Genomic DNA, 22,859 nt, shown 5'->3' with positions numbered 1-22,859 from the left:
CTCCCTCCCCCCATCCGCTCACTCAATATCTGGACGTTCGACAGCTCCTCAGATTACGCTTCGGCCAACACATTAATGACATTGTGAGCCTTTGCTACATGGCATTGTTCTCCTCAACGTCGTAAATAGCATCAACAGACCACCGTCCCCCTTCTCACCCCTCCCCTCTGTGCTTGAAGGACCCGAAATGAGACGTCAGTCGCGACGCGAAAGTGGTAGCACGCGCGCGCGCGCGCGCGATTCGCGAAAGAGTGGACCCGTGTTCGCGCCCCGGGATGGGGAGGAACTGACGGTGTCATGGGCATGTATCCTTTTGAAAAAAATATATACTATGCCTCAGTTGACCTATGCACTGAATTTTGTTCTTGGTCATAGGTTGGCTGCTGTGGGTCACAGCTAGTATGGAGAGAGAGAGAGAGAGAGAGAAATGAAACAATAGGACATGAGCCATCGACTTTCCATCATAATGCATGCCATGAAATTATATTAAACTAAAGGACCCCGACGGGGTAATCCATAACCCATTGTGGCCAATCCATTTTGCAGATTTCACACACAAACACTTACACACTGCAGAAGGTTTGGAAGAGAAGAGGAGTATCCAAGGGAGCCAATGTTGGGATGTATAGAGGGATTGTTGAGCCGTCTTTCGTGTATTGAAGTGAAGTGTGGATGTTCAATACTGATGAAAGAAAAAGCTGTCACTATGAACTATTGCCTAAGAAATATATTAACCTGGATTGGAGGGACTGAAAGGATGAGAATACGGAAATAATGTGAAAGTTTGGACAAAGTTAGCGTATGTGCAAATATGGTCAGTGCTTTGAGGTATTTTGGTCATGTGGAGGGAATGGGAGATAACGGGTTGGCGAAAAGAGTGAATAATAATGGAGAAGTGCTGAAAGAAGGTAAGGTGTATAAGAATAGAAATTCTCTGAATAATCTGGAAAAGCGAGCTGGTTAGGGATGAGTCCTGTGTGAGTACGTGATGTATCCTACGGACGGAAGTTTCCCCCACGGAAGCTCATCCTTAGTCCAGTAGTTACAGATGAATGTGACAGTAAAGAGTGACTTTATTTTATCTCTGAAGCATCAAACTACTTTTTGTTAAAAAAAAAGGGGGGGGGTTATTTAGGAATGGCATTTAGAGGTAATTTCCGCAAGGGGACGAGGATCTCCTCTAAATCGTACGCATAGAGGAAAAAAATGACCGTGCATTTAGCGTGTTTTACAGTCTGTTTGGAGACTCAAACACGCCACATTTAAAATAAAAAGGGAAGAAAAACCCTATACTCCGCTTTTTCTCGTGAATGTTTTCGAGAAGTCGTATCTTGGAATATTCATGCAAGAAAAAAAAAACTACTACTGAGAAAAGATACAAGATATTTTCTTCGTGTTTCAAGTGTTTTTTTTTTTTCCCTTATCTCTTACGTCAGCAGCACTAGACGACGGCCTGGTGGCTCTAACATTTGCGTCAGAGGGTTGTGTCCTGGACTTTATCTGTCTTGTCTCCGTAGGAGATCACGGTGGGGAGACAGACTCCCTTCAGGAGAGAGACTTGGGTTGTGGAAGGGCAGCTTCCTACAGAGCGCTCCTGTTTTTCCTTGACTCGCTCGGTTTATCTGTCTCTGCGTCTACTCACTAGCCACAGTCTATTTCCCCTGTCTTTGCCTCTATAAAGTGGTGCTGACTTCCGGTCTTTTATTTAACCAAGCGGTGATTCTCAGTTTATGGAGACAGACAGACGAAATAGACTGATTGCGGCTAGACATTAGACGTAGATAAAAAACAGCGGCAACAGACACTTCTTAGAAGGCGAAATGGCTTCTTCTCTGGCGAGAATCAGAAAATTGCTTCGTGGACACAGAGGAAAGCAAAAAAATTCCCTTTTTTTCAGAACGTAATTGTTGACATGAAGTTACGCCTTGCATGATTAAAAGGTGCGAGAAGACTGGATGGCTGGAGACTGTACGGGAGCAGATTGACATTGAGCTTGTCCGATGCTACCGGCAGTAGGCCACAATGAGACTTGAGAGTCGGCAGAGTAAAGAGAGTAACATCTCTTGAATGAAAAATTGCAAGAAGTGACACAACTTCATGTCAACAATTACGTTAAAAAAAGGGGGGGAGTTGTTGCTCTCCTTTGCTTTCACAAAGCATTTATTTGACTCTTGCCTGAGAAGGAGCTATTTTGTCCTCGATGAAGAGTCTGTTGGCGCTGTTAACATCTGTCTCCTTGGTCACATAAGAGACTGGAAATCAACACTCATTTATGGAGACAAAGACAGGCTGAAATAGACATGTCATGGCTAGACAGCAGACGCAGACAGAGACAGATAAACCGAGTGAGTAAAAGAAAAACAGGTGCACAAGAAGACAGACAGATAGACTGATATACAAATAGATAATAACAGCGCCAACAGACTCTTCTTAGAAGGCGAAATGGCTCCTTCTCAGGCAAGTCAGATGAGTGCTTCGTGGACCCAAAGGAAAGCAAAAAATAAAATAAAAAAAATCCTTTTTTTAGGACGTAATTGTTGACATGAAGTTACGTCACTAGTTCGGAAATTCTTGCAATTTTTCTCTCAAGAGATGTTCATTCTGGATAGATAACCAGAAGTGGCATCCGGCTCTCTCTCCTACACACACTCTTCTCATTCATGAATGGAGAAGTTCTAAATATTTAAAGCTCTCTCTCTCTCTCTCTCTCTCTCTCTCTCTCTCTCTCTCTCTCTCTCTCTCTCTCTCTCTCGATATATATATATATATATATATATATATATATATATATATATATATATATATATATATATATATATATATATATGTGTGTGTGTGTGTGTGTGTGTGTGTGCGTTTGAGGTGACCCCACCTAGCTTTTCTTTCTTTAAACGTGTGCAGTATGTGTTTTGTGGGTTGTTCTGTGTGGAATTGCGATAATAATAACAATAATAATAATATTATTATTATATTATTATTATTGTTATTATTATCTGCTCCATTCTTCTTTCTCATTTGTATCACTTCCCCTCCCCATATCACATCTTGGGTTGCTCCCTCAACTTCTTCCTTTCTCATCCTGTTACCCTCTTCTTCTTCTTCTTCTTCTTCTTCTTCTTCTTCTTCTTCTTCTTCTTCTTCTTCTTCTTCTTCTTCTTCTTCCCTTTTTATCCGCATTCTCCTCCCTTCCCAGAAACGTCGACGCATAAATTTCAAAGTTGTCGCTGACCATATTAGACTTTGGGCCTGGATAAGGGATCCGCCCTTGCCTTCGTCAACAAAGGGTATGGTTACATCGTCCACGTTTTAGGGAAATAGATACTCCGACCGTGTAACGGAAGCCATAGGGAACAGCTGGGCATGCAGCTGCAGATGTAATTGAATATGTAATGGCAGATGTAAATGAATGTACATATTCGTTTATATCTGCTATTGGTAATGTATATGTAATTGCAGATATAAGTGAATGTACATATTCATTTATATCTGATGAATATGTAATGGCAGATATAAATGAATATATTATGAATGCATAATGGCAGATGTAAATGAGTATACTTATGAATATGAAATGGCAGATATAAATGAGTATACTTATGAATATGAAATGGCAGATATAAATGAATTTATTATGAATATGTAATAGCAAATGTAAATGAGTATGCTTATGAATATGTAATGGCAGATGTAAATGAATAATACTGATGAACCTGTAATGGCAGATATAAATGGGTATACATATGAATATGTAATGGTACGTGTAATGTAATATGTAGGTGGAAAAATGTACTGAATTTGTAATGGAAGGTGTGACTGTATAAACAGTGAACGCAAAATGGCACATGTAAATGAAGAGGTAACAAATATTAATTGGCAGATGTAGGTAGATGTATTGTAATTGGCAGATGTTAAATGAATAAGCTGTGTAATAGAAGATGTGGCTGAATTCCCAAATGGGCACTGCACTGAATGTTCAAGTTCCAGGTGTAATTAAACTGGTCTTAATACAGATGCAACTGAATATGTCATGAAATCGATTGTACTTGGGTATCAGTCGACTGCTGTCGGTCAGAGCTGGTTTAAGAGAGGGAGAGAGCAGTCAACAGGCATGAGTGATCTCTCCTCAGACAAAATGCTCACCTTCAGAATTGAAAATGAGAGGGCCTCGTCGAGGTAATCCTCACACCATCTGGCCAGATTTATCCATAAGATATTCATATGATATTTTCTTTTAGCATTCTGGCAAAACAGAAACCGGGAGAGAATTCCGGAGCTAGCAACGGAAGGAGAAAGTCTACTGATTTTTCTAGTCCTATCACGGCCTATTTCCAGCGAGTAGATGTGGGAACAGGTGGCTTAGAGTGTACGACGAAGCGGGAAAACCCACCTGCTGCTTTCCCTCACAGACGTGAAAGGAAGTAACGAGAAAAACATCGCTATCTCGTGTTGTTATCGTGTGACGTCATGACGACAACACACTCTCAAGAGGGCGAGACTAAAGGATCTGATAAAGTTGGTCGGGCGCGAAATTTTCTCAGAAGTGGCACCTCGCCCAAACGCCACCTATGCAGATAAGGCCCAGGTGCAATTACATATTCTCGGTAATCATATATCACTAATTCAGATCACCTTTTGATCGATGGCGCGAGATCAGACTGATTGACGTAGATCCGTGTGTTATGATATTTGTGTAAAAATAAACGCGATCAGCAGATCCGCCTTCGCGATTATAACTTGGCACTCCCAGTTTTTCGAGGAGTGCGTCAGACATGCAGGCCTGCCTATGAAAATCTAGTCGGGTATAGACAGTTACTGTCTGCCAAAGATGTTGGCAGTAAGCTATTCTCAAATTGCAGATTGCATAGCTGAAGCAAGTGGGAATGCATCAGATAATGAGAGAACTTATCTCGCTGAGTTACTTAGGTTTTGTTAGCTTAGGGTCTTTTGAAATTAGGAAGGGGTTTTTATGAGTTACTGATGAATTTTAAGGATGGGTTAAGTTTAATGAAAGAAGAAAAGGACTTGGTAATGCTGGGTTTGGTCTGCCACCTCTAACGTAGCTGGTTGTATACTGACGCTGAAGGAAGCTGGGTAAAAGGAACCTCCCCCGAAGGATGGTGGTGCCGTCAGTGCACCTCACGGGATGCACTGTAGGCATTAATTGAGGTTCTTTGCAGCGTCCCTTCGGCTCCTAGGTGGGACCCCTCTCACTCCTTTTGCTGTACCTCCATTCATATTTCTCCCATCTTAATTTCCATCCTCTTCTAACAATTGTGTGTTGTGCAATTGCAAGGTTTTCCTCCTGTTACTCTCAATTTTCCTTTCGGCGCCGAATGACCTCGTGGGTCCCAGCTCTTGTCCTTCGGCCTAAATTGTATATTCTATCTATCAAAAGGAACCTCATCCATATATACTTCGCTCTATAGCAATGGCTTCCAGAATGCAATGTTTTCCAGAGTATCAAAAGTGACTTGAGCATCAGCCAGGGTCACTCCTGTTTTATTTAAATAGTGGTAGGCTACAGATTGAGAAGTCCTGACTAATAAATAGCCTTTTTTGGAGACTGTTTCTTGGGTGATGAGGAACGTCCTAACCAGTCCTTTGAGTTGGAGCTCTAGCTGATTCTCCCAACAGGGGTGAGCAAAAGTCCTCTGGAACCCGACGTCTAAAAATATACCAGTCTGGACATTGTCCTTCACCCTTTCACTGTGAGTGTGGCTGTAGGTAGGACGACGGGCCTTCGATTTTGTGATTTTGAAGTAAGGTTATATTCAGCAAACTATTGACTATCTGTACTCCTGACTTAGCCTTTTTGCTGCTGGTGGATTTCCCGCTCAGCCGTTTTGCTGCTGGTGGATTTCCCGCTCAGCCTTTTTGCTGCTGGTGGATTTCCCGCTCAGCCTTTTTGCAGCTGGTGGATTTCCCACTCAGCCTTTTTACTGCTGGTGGATTTCCCGCTCAGCCTTTTTGCTGCTGGTGGATTTCCCGCTCAGCCTTTTTGCAGCTGGTGGATTTCTCACTCAGCCTTTTTGCAGCTGGTGGATTTCCCACTCAGCTTTTTTGCAGCTGGTGGATTTCCCACTCAGCCTTTGTGCTGCTGGTGGATTTCCACCTCGGCCTTTTTAGTGCTGGTGGATTTCCCACTCAGCCTTTTTGCTGCTGGTGGATTTCCCACTCAGCCTTTTTGCTGCTGGTGGATTTCCCACTCAGCCTTTTTGCTGCTGGTGGATTTCCCACTCAGCCTTTTTTGCTGCTGGTGGATTTCCCACTCAGCCTTTTTGCTGCTGGTGGATTTCCCACTCAGCCTTTTTGCTGCTGGTGGATTTCCCACTCAGCCTTTTTGCTGCTGGTGGATTTCCCACTCAGCCTTTTTGCTGCTGGTGGATTTCCCACTCAGCTTTTTTGCAGCTGGTGGATTTCCCACTCAGCCTTTTTGCTGCTGGTGGATTTCCCACTCAGCTTTTTTGCAGCTGGTGGATTTCCCACTCAGCCTTTTTTGCTGCTGGTAGATTTCCCACTCAGCTTTTTTGCAGCTGGTGGATTTCCCACTCAGCCTTTTTGCTGCTGGTAGATTTCCCACTCAGCTTTTTTGCAGCTGGTGGATTTCCCACTCAGCCTTTTTGCTGCTGGTGGATTTCCCACTCAGCTTTTTTGCAGCTGGTGGATTTCCCACTCAGCCTTTTTGCTGCTGGTAGATTTCCCACTCAGCTTTTTTGCAGCTGGTGGATTTCCCACTCAGCCTTTTTGCTGCTGGTGGATTTCCCACTCAGCCTTTGTGCTGCTGGTGGATTTCTCTTGAGTGGGGGCTTGTTTCACCTTTGTGGCGTGTTTAGTGCAAGCTCATTGGGGCTGACCGTAAAAACATAAACAAAAGATTTGCAAATACCATAAAAATAATAACTCCCAAGAAATCTTAGTCCCAGATAACGACCCCCTAAGACCCTTGGGGGTCACTAGCTAGGAAAGATCCGTTCCATCTTTTGTAGCTCTTACACATCACCTCCACATGGTAGGATGAGGCCTAATCCAAAAAAGTAGACAAACAAATAGGCAGCAGCGGACTTCTGCTAAGCGTGAGTGAACAGACATCTAAGAAGGCGAGACAAGAAGTTGTCAGCTAGTGCTCATGGACAAACACGTGGAGCTACGTGGAACAACTTCAAAATCCCTTAATCCTGCAGCTACTGTAGGAATTCTCTAGTAAGGCTAAGTGCTTATGACTAATCTTCAAGAAAGGCGCGGGGTGCACGAAAGGGAAAAATAAAAAAGGAAAGGGTTAAGCGCGGCTCGCATGCGGAGCTATAGAATAAGGTACTTACAAAACCACTTATTCTCTCACGAGAAAAAGGAAAAACTTGGAGCACAGGCAACAGCAGTATGCATAGGAGTACATTACTCCAAAATATGAACCACATAACGGCAAAAATAACCCTAAAATTGACGAATAAAATTTAACACAAGTCAAGAGAAAAAGCAAGAACTTGGAGCACAGGCAACAGCAGTATGCATAGGAGAACATTACTACCAAACATGAACCAGATAACAACAAAAATAACCCTAAAATTGACAAATATAATTTAAACTTAAGTCAAAAGATGCACAATGATAAGTACAGAAAATATGAACACAATGACGATACATGACAGTGAAAAACAATTATGGACATGTTACAAGTAATGTTACTCATATACCAAGCCTTAGACATGTCTTTTCATTAAAAGACTGGTGTTAGCTGCACCTAAGAAGATAAAAATAAAAAAATAAAGTAAAAAGATAAAGTAAAACACTGCACATGATATTTCGCAGAAGAGCCTAATAGCACTCAGAAGTCGTGTTCTTAACCCAATTCACCACTCACCCAATGGCGTATAGGTGCTAAATAAGAGAGACAGAGAGAGAGAGAGAGAGAGAGAGAGAGAGAGAGAGAGAGAGAGAAAGAGAGAGAGAGAGAGAGAGAGGCATACGTAAACACATCTTTGACGGAAATAAAGTTTCAAGTACTTTTTCAGATTAGGCCTACCTGCTCTAATATTCAAAATGAATGTTATTCGAACAGAAGCCAGTCAGATACACGCATTACTTCAGGAACTTCTGGAGAGCCTCCTCTTAGTGGTGGCCAGGGCCCTTAAGCTCTACAGAGTGACGGTGGGTAAGTTAAACACATTTATAGTACTTTGTTGGATTAAAAGGCAAAAAAATTACACTAAATAAAAAATTAAAGAGTTCAGTGGTCGAGCACTGACTTTCTAATCAGTTGGTTTTAGTAACAGACTCACTGTAATAAAACTGAATTTCGTACCATATGACTGTACTAAGGGGCTCAGTGCAGAACATTTGACTTTCAGATCATGCGGTTTTAGTAAAGGGAGCCGGTACTAAGTGGCATCCCCTACTCCAGCGCCGGGACAAAGCCAAGTTTCATACATTTATTCAGTAAAGAGGCGAACAGCAGTAAACTGACTTATTTATATATAATTTTAATAAAGCCTCAGTGATAAACACTGAACTTCAAATCATATTTTTTTTCTAAGGCTATTGGTAGTTTAACACTCACTACATGGTTTTCTTAGGGATTGAGCGGCAGAAAACTGACCTTCAAAGTACTGTAAATGGTTTTAGTAAAATGATGAGTGGTAGAATAGGCTGCTAACTGCTTGATCATATCGTCTTAGTAAAGGCTTCACTTGAAGAGCTATGACTTTCATACATTGGTTTTAATTAGGGGCTGTCTGATAGGCTACTGACTTTCAGAGCTTGTAATTCTGGTACTGAGCTTAGTGGTAGAACGTAGAGCAATAGCTGTTAGATCCTTTGGTTATAGTAAGGTGCTCATTGTGTAACTTCCAACATGACTGACAGATTTCAAGCCATCTTAGTATCCATCATGTGAGGATCGACTTGTAGCTTCTTGAAAGAACAGTTTCTTCTCTTACAGAAAAGATGGTTTTGAGGAAACCAAAAGCAGGGAAAGTTTCAAAGCTTCTCTTTAAAAAATATGGCGAGCCAGTCTCTTGTAAAGAGGCACTTTAAATGGCGAAGAAATGACAGTTTAAATAGAGAAGAAAGATATTAAATGGTTGAGAAAACAGAGGAACACAGAAAATTCTACATTCTGAAATTATCATTCACTCCTTCCCATTCTTGTTCACTTCATTGGCCACTTGTTTGGGTTTGGATATGAGGCTGTCAACCTCATCCCAAAAATCAATGCTTAGGAACTTACAGTTACAACCTATTTTAATGTGGGGAAAGTGTCACAATAAGACATAACAAAAAAAAAAAGATCCCAGGGAAGGAGAAACTGGCTTTTTTTTCATTCCTTGACAAACATGGGCCTCGTCTTCTTTGCTAAAATGTAGATCAACGTAGCAAGAATCAAAAAATTGTGCCAAAAAAAAAAGGTCTTTGATGAAAAAATGTAGCCTATCTTAAGACCTCGCAGTTCAGTAACCAAATAAACTGGCATGTCTAGGTGCTAGCAAAACTATGGAAAGCGATGAAATATTTCTATAACGTTGTGTAAATCGTGAAACTTTTCAAGATGTTAACCGATCGAATGAGCCTTCATTATTTCGTACTATTCAGCTTCTCGTCTATCCATCAGCTCGATCCAGTTCTATCCATCAGCCAATCAAAGTGTACACGAGTATCCATATTATATTAATAAATGAACTTATTTTTACAATTATTTATTGAATAATTAGTCATTTAAGTGTATATAAATCAAATGATACTAGTCGCATTTTTCTTTAACCATTTATTATTATTATTGAATAACAATGAAACGAGAGTCTAAATGTAAACAATAACAATAATGACGAGAAAATGGCTTCCCATATTTTGACAAGAGTTTTGTCATTATTCGTATGTCTGAGTGTTATTGGTGAGTATTTTCCCTCATTTTTAGTGTATATTATGTCACTTTGCCGATCTAAAATGCCAAATTAGGGTGACTGTGTAATTAGCCCAGACCATAGACTACCGTATTCACGTTACCCTACGATGCCCTAGGGAAATGTCGACAGGGTATAATATCCGATGCTGATTAATGAATGTTTGCAATAATTACGGTTTATATTCGACATATATAATATATATTTATACCTAGATGTCCGTGACCTGACCTATCTTAGGTTGCCAAGGGGTTGTTAGGCCTTGGGGTTGGTGGAGAGAGAACCCCACCTAACCTGACGCAGCGAGTGTCCTATGAATCACTTGGCGAAATCAGCCCGTAGGATTGCTTTCTAATGTTACTGTCCGTCACCTAACCCCCACTTAGGGTGCTGGGTCCTATTTAGGAACAAAGGCCACTTACTGCTTTACACTCCTTGGTAATCCTATTTATTGTCTTTGTTCTTCTTCCCAAAACTTACCCTGACCCTAGGACTCTAGACAGTGACTCCAAGACTTTGGTTTCTCTCTGTGGTGCCCCTTTGTTATTAGATTTGGATCTTGGGTAGTTTGTAGAATGATGGGACTGCCTCCGAATGGAAGGTAAGTCCATTGTCTCCGATATTTAGCGTTTCTTGGTCAGAGCGCGACACCCCAAGTGAGGTTAGGAAGGTAAGGTCTGGTTAGGTCAGGACTTAGAATGCTAGGAAAGGTTAGGTTTATTTTCGTGTGCAGAACCTGTTCCTGTCATTCTACACTCGCCCCTGGATGTGTTTAAATGGTTAACCAGCCTTCTGTGACAGAGTTTTTTGGGTTGGGTTGGGAGGTAGTAGGAGAATGAGCCAAAGACAGGAATTTATAGCAACCCGTCCATCCTAACTTGACGTTAATCTGAAGTCCATGTCACAATTTTTAATGGCCTTTTCCAGGTTGGTCTAACACTCACTGAATGTTTAATTTGTAAATTTATTTTGCTAGACCTTTCATGGACAGATGCCCCTCTTGACCGCAACCTACTCCCTTATTTATCCTGGCATGGGAAAGAGAGAAAGCACAATCACTCCCGCTTAACTATTAGTCCTTGGATATATAATTATCTTGGGTACATACACATGTAATAATTTCATGCCAGACTTGAACTAAATTTTTTGTACTGCTTATATAATTTTTTAAGTATTATTTATCATTATTTTGGTGCAAAACTGTCTTTATGTTAATCTCTACTGTTGTGAAATATCTAAAGTGGTATAGATGTCATATAGCAATGGGACTGTAAGTAAGAACCAAACAACCTAATGAGTTTTCCATTGAGTTAATGACACTTTGTGCAAAAATCTTTGGGCCATTTTAATGGGCAATTGCTAGACCTGTAGGCCTAGGTTACTTATCCCAGCCACCTTACACCACTCTTGCCTGTAACCCCTTGTTTCACACTTGACATCTACGGCTAGGCTATCTGGGCTATGGTTTGTTGGATTGTTGCTTTGAAGCTACAGTTTTTATAACCGTCAGTTTTTTAGCTTTGAATAGCAAAAATCAGGTGTTGCACATACAAAACATAATAAGTACTTGATGAAAGATCTTTTTAATTTACAGTACGTGGATATTGATTCCAAAAGTTTTTGCATACGATGTCTCAGAATCCCATCAAATACAAATGGTAAGCTATGCTGGTTGAAGTTAGGATCTTTCAGCTGAAGAAGAAGCTGTATGATTATCATCACATTTCTTGGTCGTATAAAAATCATGCTGTTTTAAGGATTAAGGAAAGTTCCTTTTGTGATATACTGAATTACTGAAGCTGAGGAATTAATGTTTTGTACAACTCATTACATGTCATTGTTTCACTTATAAGAGGAGTAGTTGTTGGGAAGACTATCGCTTTGTTTCTACCCCACAGGATCATCACTGAACCTACAAGTGAAAATTGATCCAAGCGCAAACAGACTTCAGAAATATGTAGGGGATAACCTCACCCTCACCTGTGCAGCTAAGCATCGGCAGCAGGAACTTGCCAAACTACAGATGAGTTGGGTCCTACCTACAAATGGGTAAGTTGTATTCCTTTGTTTTAATTCCTCTTTAATTACAAGCGAAAGGCATTTATTGTAGCATTAGAATCTTGACAAATGAGCCTGATTTTCATAATAAAAGATGGTCAAAAGAGCGAAATTTGACTATAAAGAACTAAACAAGCCTTCTAAAGATAGTGCTCTCATATTATATACTGTGAGAGATAGCAAAAATCAGTACCTTGCAAAATCTACAGCTATGAGATTGAGATAAAATGTTAAATTTTTATTTTTCATACTTAATTGGTAGCTACTTTTAAAATGGTAAATATATGTTAAAAACTTATGTACTGTCATTGACTTTTAACCTTTCTTTGCCTTCTTGAGTATGGTACCACTATTTTGGATTGTTACTCATCAGCCATCTTTTTACTTATATATGTGCCCTCCATTTGTAATTTTCAGCCATCACCTCATGTCTTTGAATATATAGCTACTGTAAGTAGCTCAATTGATTTCACTCTGAAAAGATAAAATGTCCCTTGGTACCTAAAAATTTTGTCATATTTAACTTCACTGAGATGCATCCCAAAAAGCGAATTGTATTAGGGTTACTGGAGGCTGAGACTATCCATGGCTTTATTCATTGATGGAAACATCCAGTCTTGTGTTGCCCATTTTAACTTTGACCTGATACTGATTTAGAGAGGACCTAAAAACTGCAGTCCTGTTAGTTATCAGCACATACTTGATATTGATTACTATAGGCAGTAGAAGTGATAATGAAAACGTTACCATGCTATATTGGGAAAAGATGGTAACTGATGCTGATTATGTTGAGGGCTCTGAAGATAGATGAAATGAGCTTTGCATGGATGCCCAAAACATTCAAAAACAAGTTCTTTGTTTTTTTTAACAGACAGACCCTTGCCTTAAACAATATTTCTGCTGCCCCAACTCCACAGATAGAATTTCATGCAAGTGAAGAACTTTTTTGAAATGTGCTGTTATTCCCTCAAATTTTGGTGCTTATGCATGCCTGTATTTTTTTTTGATATGTTAAAAATTGAGCTATCATTTTACAGGTATTGCACTCTTTGAGTTTGGGATGACTACTTTGCAAACCCTTAGCAAGTTAATGTTTAAGTCAAATGTTAGTTTCTTTGATTGGAATTATTAAATAGAAAACTTTACAGCTTTGAAATGATTGTAACCCTTCTTGAAAATCTTTTACAGAGTTTCGCGTGTAGTTATAAACGAAACCGTAGGGGTGGTTAGAGTAACTGTCAAAGACTTGGAAGAAACTGATGCTGGCAACTACACTTGCGATGTCAGCGGAGAAATAGACCACCCCGTTAAGTCATCCATCTATGTTGAAGTCTTGCCACGTAAGTATTATACTAACTTACATCGACTGCGCAGCCATGATAATTTTTTTATTCTGGATGCCATATGTTCTTTAATGTTCTTTAAGATGTTTCCTTAAAAAGTGTAAGGCAGTGATAGCACAGTACAGAATTTCTCTATAGCTTTGCAGTCAGCATATCAAGTGCCTGTGACATTCCTATGATAAATTATACTGTATAGTGCTTTGGTTAACTTTAGAATATACTGTATATGCTATTACTTTTGCAGGACTCATGGGGAATGAAGTTGATATTTTATTAGCTTGCCTCTTCAGTTTCATATAACCTTTAAATTTAGTTTAAAAACTGGCATTGCCAGTTGCAGTATTAAATCTAGCACAATGGGTTTGGATATGTATTGTTCCTTATACTAACTCATTCATTTCAGGTGGCCAAGTATCCTTATGCTCATCAGGTTCTTTCTACTGTAGAACTGGACATTGCATTCCCAGTCGATATGAATGTGATGGTCTTCCAGATTGTCCCGATGGCTCAGATGAAAGTCGAATGCACTGTGGTAAGTTGCAAAGAGGGTATTGTATTACATACCATATTGTCTTTTGAGGGACAGGATGTTTCTAAAGGTGAGAATTAATTGTTGGCCAGCTCTCTTGTGCTTCCATCCTATCATATAAAATTGTATGAATTTTGGAAATATTTTGTCAAGTGTTTATTGTATTGTATGTATTTGTTTTATCACAAACTCATTTATTTACAATAGCCTATCCCTGAGACACATTGCAAGATCACTTCCACCAGGTCAGGTATGCATCTGGGTACATCAGCACCCCTGTAGGGATTAGAATCACTCCCTGTAGTATGTCTGTTTGCTGTACCTACCTTTTGTGATTGCTCCCATTATCCATAATATTAGTTGACCCTCTTAATTAGTTCTTTTCTTTCACTGAACATGCTGACATTGCTATATTACTGCAGTTCCTGGCTACCGTATTTACACCCATGTTGTTGTGTGTAAGCTTTTTGTGAAGTATGATTCATTCTTGGTGATGGGTAGTGAAGTTATATTTGATGCCCACTGACTTTTATTTCATTTTCAATGTCAGTTTTGTTATCTCAAAGTTTAGTTACCCTTTCATGTCAGTCAAAACATCAGTTAAGCATTGTGCTTGAAAACTGGTGTAAGTTTCTTAATGGACATTCACTCTCATTAGTTAGGATTTTCACTCTCCAGTTATTAGTATCACTAGTCGTCTGCTTGGTGTAGTCAGGAGAATACTGCAGATTACTGTTATATTTTTACCCAAATATTCAGATAACATGATTTTTATCATTATTGCATTTTTCAGAAGAGTTAGGATTTTTATTTGTTTTTGTTAACAGTGACAATCGTATTGCGCTCCAGCTTGCACTGAAGGTAATTCCTATGTAAAGACCGATGGTTTGTATGTTACGAAATATACAAATTTTACTTCTAAAATTTGTCATATTTTGAATAATGCCTTCAGGCAGATATGTTGTTGCCCCTGGCAAACAGTGCCATAGTTTCTTTCTAGTATTAGGAGGACCCTCATGAGACATGGAGTGCTGGCTGGGGCCAAATAAAAAAAATTGAGTTCACATGTAATATATATGAAGAAAGATCTCAGACTCTCTGGTTTTTGTGTAAGATTGCAATAAGGGTTGATGTAATTGTGCTAGTATGTCCAATAAAGGTGACATGTCTGCATCTGAAACTTTTAAAACTAATTCATTATCTGCATCATCCAAGGCCTCATCAGGGTCTTTCCTCCCAAGGGTTACTTCTTCCAAGTCTGCCTGTAAATCATTGAAGATTGGAAAGCTACAGTGGTAATTATTTTTGACAGTATTTAAGCAGATGGAACAAAGCCTAATAAGGTTTTGGATGACTTACAGGAGAGTTTAGCTCCACTTCCAGGATCTGGGGACCATAGCTCTTCTTCTCAATGTAAGAGAGAGGCCTCCCCGGAAGGGCTTGTTGGTGTCCCCCACCTGCCGCTCCATAAGTGTACCCCCATCTATTCAGTCTTCCTATCAGAATGCCAGTACATCTGTTGCTATGGTGTAGGTGCATGCTGCACCTGTTTCATAAAATTACACCTCCCATAGTACTAGTAAATCTACAAACTAGCACTGTCAGTCATTGTCATGATGCCCTCGCGAGTCTGCTTGAGCCTCTGAAATGAGTGATTCTCTACCAGCCAAAAGTTCTGGTCTTGTGACTTAGTCAAGTCAAGGTGAGACTTTAAGCCTGGAAAGCATTGTTGCTGAGGCACCAGTCTAATTCTCAGATTGTCAGTCTCCTATGTCCAGTAATTAAATAATCTTAATTGGTTTCCCATCACCTGTCCACATGCCTTCCACTGCTGTAACCAGGTCTTGAGAACCTCCTGATAATTCTTCTGTTAGTTTGTCAAATGCCCACATGATCACTGAACTTCCAAGGAGCTTACTTATATTTTGCATGGAAACACTGCTCCCATTATTCATTTCTCAATAAGTTTGTTAGCCATTTATGTGGCTCACCTGCTGTGACTAGCTATGACTCCTCTACTTCCCATATGTGCAACATGGCTGTAGCAATCCTCACACCCGTAATTGGGATGGGTGTCTAGTTTTTCCACCACCTCGTCAGTTCAGCTTTTGAACTATTTCTTTCTATCCGTGGACTCCACACAGTAATTGATTGAGCCCACACAATTCCCAGTCAAATATTCCATAGGGAGAACTGTCCTGCTGTGCACTCCAGGTTTTGTCACAGAGATGCAGAAAATTCCTTTAAACCTCAAGCGTGGCATAAGATCCAGTCAGATCTGTGAGGATACTATCATATTAAGACCAAGTCTTTCCGAAGGGATTGTTTTCATTTGTTTTTCATTAAGTGGCATGAATAAGTTTGAAGTTAATAAGAACACTAATTCCTTCCTGAGACAGGTAATCCTAATAGACAATGAAAATTTTCTTTTGAATTCCAAGCATCCCAGGTAAAGGTTATGGTCATGAAGTTTGAGTTGCATCAACTTCCTTGGGGTTTAAACTTATTATGAACACATTAACCCTATCATCAGTTTTGCTTAAAGGAGATTTTCATCAACATTTGCATGCTTTCATTTTCAAGATTTGACCCAGAAGTCACCAAGTGTGTACTCCGTTGGCTGTAGGGTAGTTTAGGGCCATGTCATATTCCATGAAAGGGGATGGGACTTGGCATCAAAATTTTCCTTACCGACATAATCCATTTCTTAATGAGTGCAGCATTCTTGATCAGTGAGACTTGCTTGTATAGCTACTGATTTTGCTTTCATTCTATTTTCAGGTGTCGATCGATGTTCTGACAAGCTTATGTGTCAAGATGGCCGCTGTCTTTCACATAATAGATGCTGTCGAGAACGGGATCTTGCGCCTCCCAACTGCTCAATCATGGCCACTATACAATGTTGTCGACAGCTTGTTCACCCCTGTAAGTTTATTTGTCTAAGAACAGTAGGTGGTATTGTGGTATTTATGATATCTAGTGTATTTTCCATCTTCTAAGTTTACAATTATTGCTGATGTCTATCTTATCTTTACAGCTGTTCTTGACCAGGACTTGTATTACCTAGAAGCTCGTCGTCATCACCAGCAGTGGAAACCACAGACTGATTCAACACTTATTATGGGTAAAAAATGTTGTTTTTTAAGAAATGTAGGCTTGGTCCATGTAAAAGCACTCTACTGTATTTAGATATTTTGGTAACTTGCATGGCTTAATTTACGTAATAAACCATTGTAATATTTCTCTTTACCCACATGTCTTGTAGGTTGCATTGTGGCTGTAGCTAACATAGTAACAGTTGGGATCATTGTGGGAGTACGCTACCACCTTTGGCGTTCCAGTGGATCAACATCTCGCGCGCACTACCACCTGACAAGATTAAGGTCTGCCACCCTCCGTCCATTTGGTTTGGGATCCTCAGTTCCTCCCCCATCAAACACAGACCAGTACCAGCTCAGGTCGGCTGACAATCTCTACACAAGACGCATCCCAGGACTACGATCTGATTTACTCTCCCCTGAAATTGTAAGGGAACAACGTCATCACAGCTCTCATCCGCCGCATCAATTTAGTGGAGGTGTTGTGTTGTGTCCTCCAACAGCATCACAGCCACCTCACTATTCCCAGCTACCTTCTAATCCTACTGGCCCTCCTCCTGCCTATCATCAGGTTAGTTTCATTAGATATCCAGTGTTTTTTCCATGATTATTATATTAGACATTGCCTCCTGATATTTAGTATGCATTTGATAAAGAATTAGGTACTTGCGATGCCTATGTAGCTGTGAGTAGTTAGATCAAAAAACAATCTTGGCCAAGGGTATTTGTTGGGGCTCATGCAAATTGATTTTAGTAATGCCAGGGACTTAGTCAGAAGTCTCATAAATATTGTTTGAACATTGTTCACTCTTAACATGAATGGCCCAAAAATGCAAAATTTTCGTTATGCAAGTAATGTTCAAAATTATGGAATTAAACTTTATATGTAAAAATGTTCATATTATGGGAACCCATCTTAGAAAGTAAGGTGAGAAATGATAAACGGCTGAATGTGCAGGCATCCCTCGAAAATGTGACACAGTAGTAGTTACACAGTACCACTGCTAGGTGGCAGGGCTGCAACATTAATCTACTTATAATAATAATAGTAATAATGCTCTTTTTCTAGTTGCTTTAATACCATGGTATCATAGATTAAAAACTATCATAATAATAATAATAATAATAGTAATAATAATAATAATAATAGATATCTGCCATAATAAAATAACAGTCCAGAAAAAGAGCTAGCAAATCAAGCCTGTGTCAGTGAATGTGAATCAGGAGAGGGTTTAGCCCATGGATTAGAAAAATAATGGAATAAATTGTGGTGTTTTAAAACAATTATTGCAACTAAAAACAAGTTGTGTAATGTATTATGGGCAGCAAAAATCTATTGTACTATGCAGCATATTATGAAGACTAAAAGCAGTCTCTCTCTCTCTCTCTCTCTCTCTCTCTCTCTCTCTCTCTCTCTCTCTCTCTCAGTTGCATTTCACCATGACCCAAAAATAGACCTGAATGCAGCGTCCCTTCATCCCCTAGCTACATCCCCATTCATTCCTTTTACTGTACCTCCCTTCATATTCTCTTTCTTCCATCTTGCTATCCACCCTCTCCTAACAGTTGTTTCATAGTGCAACTGCAAGGTTTTCCTTGTGTTACACCTTTCAAACCTTCTACTCTTAATTTCTCTTTCAGCATTAGATTGCCTTATATTCCATTCCATTCCTTCATGTTTTGAAACTTTACTCTGTTTTTATGAGGAGAAAATGACAATGAAAATAACATTTGTTTTTCTAGGTTGTAGGAGCCCCACCACCTCCTTATTCTTCCCGCGATGACCTAGCAGCTGGTTGCTCCAACGACGGTTCCTCCTTGTCCCTCCTGTCGCCACTTTTGAGCAACGGTAACAACAACAACGGAGACATCAACGGAAACAGCACGTCTCATGTTTCGGTGCTGTACGATCGCAACCTCGTCCATGCCGCCGCGTCCTCATCGACGTCACCTCATTGTTCAGTTTCTCAAAATCGAATGAATAAGTAGGGTTGGTGCTTTTATTACTGCTATTAGTAAGTACAGTATTTCATAAGACAGCTCTTTTTATATTGTCATAGATCAGGATATGTGCTTATTCAGTTGGACTCTGATTTAAGGAAGTTTTGCTCTCAGAAGTTATTGTATAAAGAAACAAGGCATAAGACTTTTGATTACCAGCAGATTAGTGAGAGAACCACTGTCTGTGTGTATGGATAGGTAAGCAGGACATGATTTCTGAGATTGTCTTTGTTGAGAATTGCAAAAAGATTGTACAATACTGTATTTTTAATAGTTTCTAAATACAGGCGGTCCCGGTTTACGACGGGGTTCCGTTCTTGCGCCGTCAGAACCGAAAATCGTCGTAAACCGGAAAATCGTCGAAAATCGTCAAAAATCATAAGAAAACCTTACTTTTAATGCTCTGGGTGCATTGAAAACGACGTAAACTGCATTATTATTGAGTTTTACAAAAAAACCTTCAAATTATGATTATTCTGCCGTTTTGGGGCCAAATTTCTTCCGTCGGATCGGCGACGACGCGTCGTAACTCCCGAACATGCGTCGTAAGCCGGAAATAATTTCTGATGAATATATTTGAAAAGCGTCGTAACCTCGGAACGTCGTAAGCCGGAACCGTCGTAAACCGGGGACTGTCTGTACATAGTTTCCTAAATTGCCATTTACCTCATATATCATGACAGAATACGCACAGTTTTAAGTGAAGTGCACAGTTATTAAAATTAAAAAACTGAAATGCAGGTAGTACTGTATTTTGTTTGACTATTGCTCATGGAGTTTATAAATTTTATGTTGAGGTTGAAGCACTATTGATATTACCTCCACTTCAGTCGGCAGTACAGTATTCTTTGTGGTATTTTTACTTTGTATGAGAATATTATGCGGTGTTGAATGTTTAAAGGATTTCATCTGTGAAGGTATTTTTACTCAATTTTTACAGTAAACTCACTTTTCCTCAGGATGAGGTTCACGAGATTAAAGCAGCTCATTATACAGACCATTGTTTTTGGCAGCTGCGAAATCACCATATGTTCAGAAGGGTTTTTAGGCTTCTCAGTATTTATTCACAGCTAACAAGGTAAGTGAAGGCCACAAAGGATATTGTTTATTTTAGAATACCTACCAGGAAGAGTATCTTTTTCACAAATTCAAGGTGTTATAAGTAAACAAGGTACTGGTCATAGGTTTGTGATGGTGACTTGTAGATAAATGGTACAATTTGTGAAGATGCAATAGGGTTGTATGTTTTTGTAAGAGCTTCCACATTCTTGTTTCTTTATTTTATTAATGAAGAGAATTAAGTTAAGAAATCAAGCAGTCTCTGTAGGTTTTATTGATTTTGAATGGAAATGAACTCTTACTCCTCTTTGTCTGGTGTGACACATTGGTAAAACGACTTGCAATCATTGTTGAATCCACAGTAAGGTGGTGGACTTCATATCATCTGTCTCAGAGTTCCCTTGAAAAATATTGCATAATTTTAGGGCTTCCTTAACTCATCTTTATTTTTAAGGGCAATGACAATCTTTTAGAAGTAAAAAAACAGTTTTTTCCATGAAGTGGTAAAGAAAAGTGGTAATAAAAAGGCAGGACTGGTTTGAAAGCTCATGCTAACATCAGTCATACTCAGGAACTTCCCGGGTGAAAGGGTGAGGGTTCTTGTTATTTGTTTTGAGATGTGAAGTTTAGTAGGGAATTCATATAAGGAGAGGCCAAGATTTTAACAATAAATTTTAGTATGGCAGGAAATGATTGGGTATTTACATAGATGAAAAGTTTTAGATTGGGTCTTGAATAGTAAATACTTGAGAATTCTTTAGGAGACCTGAGCAGTAAGGAGAGTTAAGAGCATCTTTACACCATTTTATTTCTTTAAGATAATAAGAAGTATATCATATTACCGAATGCGTTCCATTACTTCAGTCTTATCCTAGAGTCCAAAGGTGTTATTGCTAACAGTGTAGAAAGCAATATACTTATTAAGGCATACAATCACTAGAAGTTGCATATAAGGTTGTGAAGTGTATAGTTGGTGTGCAGTAGTACTGGTACTGTAGTTGAGTTGAATTTGGTGCTTTGAGGTTGAAATTTTATAGCCACTGAATGTGAATGATTAGATGGTTGGTATAAGATTTACTCTCTGTACTCAGGTTGGTTGCTAAATTTTAGATGAATGCTGTATAAGATATTATACATACCAGTTGTATAAAATGAAAAAATAAGCTGAAAGCGCAAATGATATTCTTTTATGAACTGTATTGAAGATTTGTAATTGAAAATGCCTTGCATAATTTACAGTTGCATGAATGTCCTCTCAAATGTTTGAATTTACTCTTTGTCAAAGAAATTCAGTTGCAAAAGGATGATCAGATTTACACTAATTTCTCTTGGAATGTAGTTTTTAGTGATTAACATTTAATAGTGCAAAAGATTAAACATTATATGGTTAAAAAGGCTTTGAAAAGTTTGTTGATGATATAGAAGTACACACTGTATGTTTCATTGGTTACACAGCTTCCCTGGTTATGTATAAATAACCCTACTGCTCTTAGGTAGACTTGTGTAGCCATTCGTGCAAAGGATATTATTATCATGGGATAGGGTTACTTTCCATTTTCTAGGTTTTAAGGGTATTGAAAGATATGTATTGTTAAAATTCAGTGAGGTACTCCAGCCTTTCTAGCATGATAAATGGTGTTAGAAGCTGTTGAAAACATTGCTGACACTCTCATTGTTTATGCTTCATTACATACCATTTGTGCTTTCAGCTGGAGATGTAGAAGAATGGAGGGAGATGTTTTTAAGTTTTTAATAAAAGTTATCTTCTATTTAGCCCGGGATAGTAAAGTGTAATTTGTAATGTATTTGGAAAATAAAATGGAAGGAATTTGTTAAGGATAGTAGTAGTTACTTAGAGCAAATTGTATATGAGTATTGTCATATATGTGCTATGAAGAATATTGCTAAATTTATTGTCAAGGTTTAATTGGTGTGTAGCCATCATGCACCATTGTGTTCTGACTGAGATACCATTGTATGTGTGTGTATGTATCAAAGTACTTTTGTCATGAATATACAAAGTGTCTGGTTTTATGTAAACCATTATGTAAGTTTAGCCACGGAAAGAAAAAATGCAAAAAAAAAAGTTATGCAACAATAAAGTTGTTGTAAGCATTCATGTACCGTGACAGCTTGGAGGCTCATTGACTCCATAGATCCCTTAGGCTCCCTTTCCTGCTTGTATACCAGTGAGTGAGTAATCTCTCAAGAATATGGCAGCAGTCCATCTGAATGTTAGCACAGATTCAGAACCTTTATCTTGAGGTGTTGTACTCGCAAAGGAATAAGCACGGGAAACCATGTTTAAGATTCCATTTGTTAGCCTTTTCCTGCAAAAATATATTTTGTAAAATGCTGAGTAGGATTTTGCCAGCATTCTGTGCTTTGAATGCTGTGCTGATGTATGTGTTCATTTACTGAGAATATGGTAAGACATTCATATATTTGATAGGTTAAGCATTCGGTTGATGCGAAGGCCCTATTAACTAGAACAGTCTCCCATACTTTAGTTTGTGATGTTTTGATGAGGCATCTTTGCATTTGATGAAATGTTATTATAATGTAAGCTATGTATGTGTATAAAGGTACTCTTTAGCCAGATGCTTTATCTATAGTCAACCAAGCCTTCCTTATTAGGGATTTACTAAGACCAAACCAACCCTTTGTCATGAGGGATTTTCAGAGACCAGGAAGTGCAGCAGGTTTGCAGAACAGTTAAAGCATCTTTATTGTGTGAGGTGCCATGCATACTTGATTGTCATTTGTGTACAGTAGAAGAGGCAGTGTAGTGGCCTACCGGAGTCCATCCAATGTTGCAGCTAGTTTTCATCCGTATGATTGGGTTGCGGCAGTCATATTAGCCATCAGTATCTGTATG

At 39.1% G+C, this 22,859-nt stretch overlaps 1 protein-coding gene across 4 annotated transcripts in view; it reads left to right on the top strand.

Moving 5' to 3' along the window:
• LOC136834804 (low-density lipoprotein receptor class A domain-containing protein 3-like) overlaps positions 1–21,800 on the top strand; it is a 190,368-nt gene extending 168,568 nt beyond the window's left edge. The window contains exons 1-9 of one of the 4 annotated variants that reach the window (XM_067097527.1): positions 9,756–9,883; positions 11,792–11,942; positions 13,140–13,291; positions 13,698–13,826; positions 16,605–16,748; positions 16,861–16,947; positions 17,089–17,492; positions 18,665–18,911; positions 19,882–21,800. In XM_067097527.1, coding sequence (XP_066953628.1) covers positions 9,826–9,883; positions 11,792–11,942; positions 13,140–13,291; positions 13,698–13,826; positions 16,605–16,748; positions 16,861–16,947; positions 17,089–17,492; positions 18,665–18,910 — 1,371 coding nt within the window. In that variant the 5' untranslated portion in view covers positions 9,756–9,825 and the 3' untranslated portion in view covers position 18,911; positions 19,882–21,800. Of the gene's footprint in view, positions 1–9,755; positions 9,884–11,791; positions 11,943–13,139; positions 13,292–13,697; positions 13,827–16,604; positions 16,749–16,860; positions 16,948–17,088; positions 17,493–18,664 lie in introns of those variants that run through there. The other 3 variants (XM_067097525.1, XM_067097524.1, XM_067097528.1) reach the window with 3 other exon arrangements.
• The last annotated feature ends 1,059 nt before the right edge of the window (positions 21,801–22,859 follow it).

Source organism: Macrobrachium rosenbergii, chromosome 54 (assembly GCF_040412425.1).
Source record: "Macrobrachium rosenbergii isolate ZJJX-2024 chromosome 54, ASM4041242v1, whole genome shotgun sequence".
Classification (NCBI taxonomy): Eukaryota; Metazoa; Arthropoda; class Malacostraca; order Decapoda; family Palaemonidae; genus Macrobrachium; species Macrobrachium rosenbergii.
Note: the sequence above shows the minus strand (reverse complement) of the source record. Positions and strands in the feature narration are given on the sequence as shown.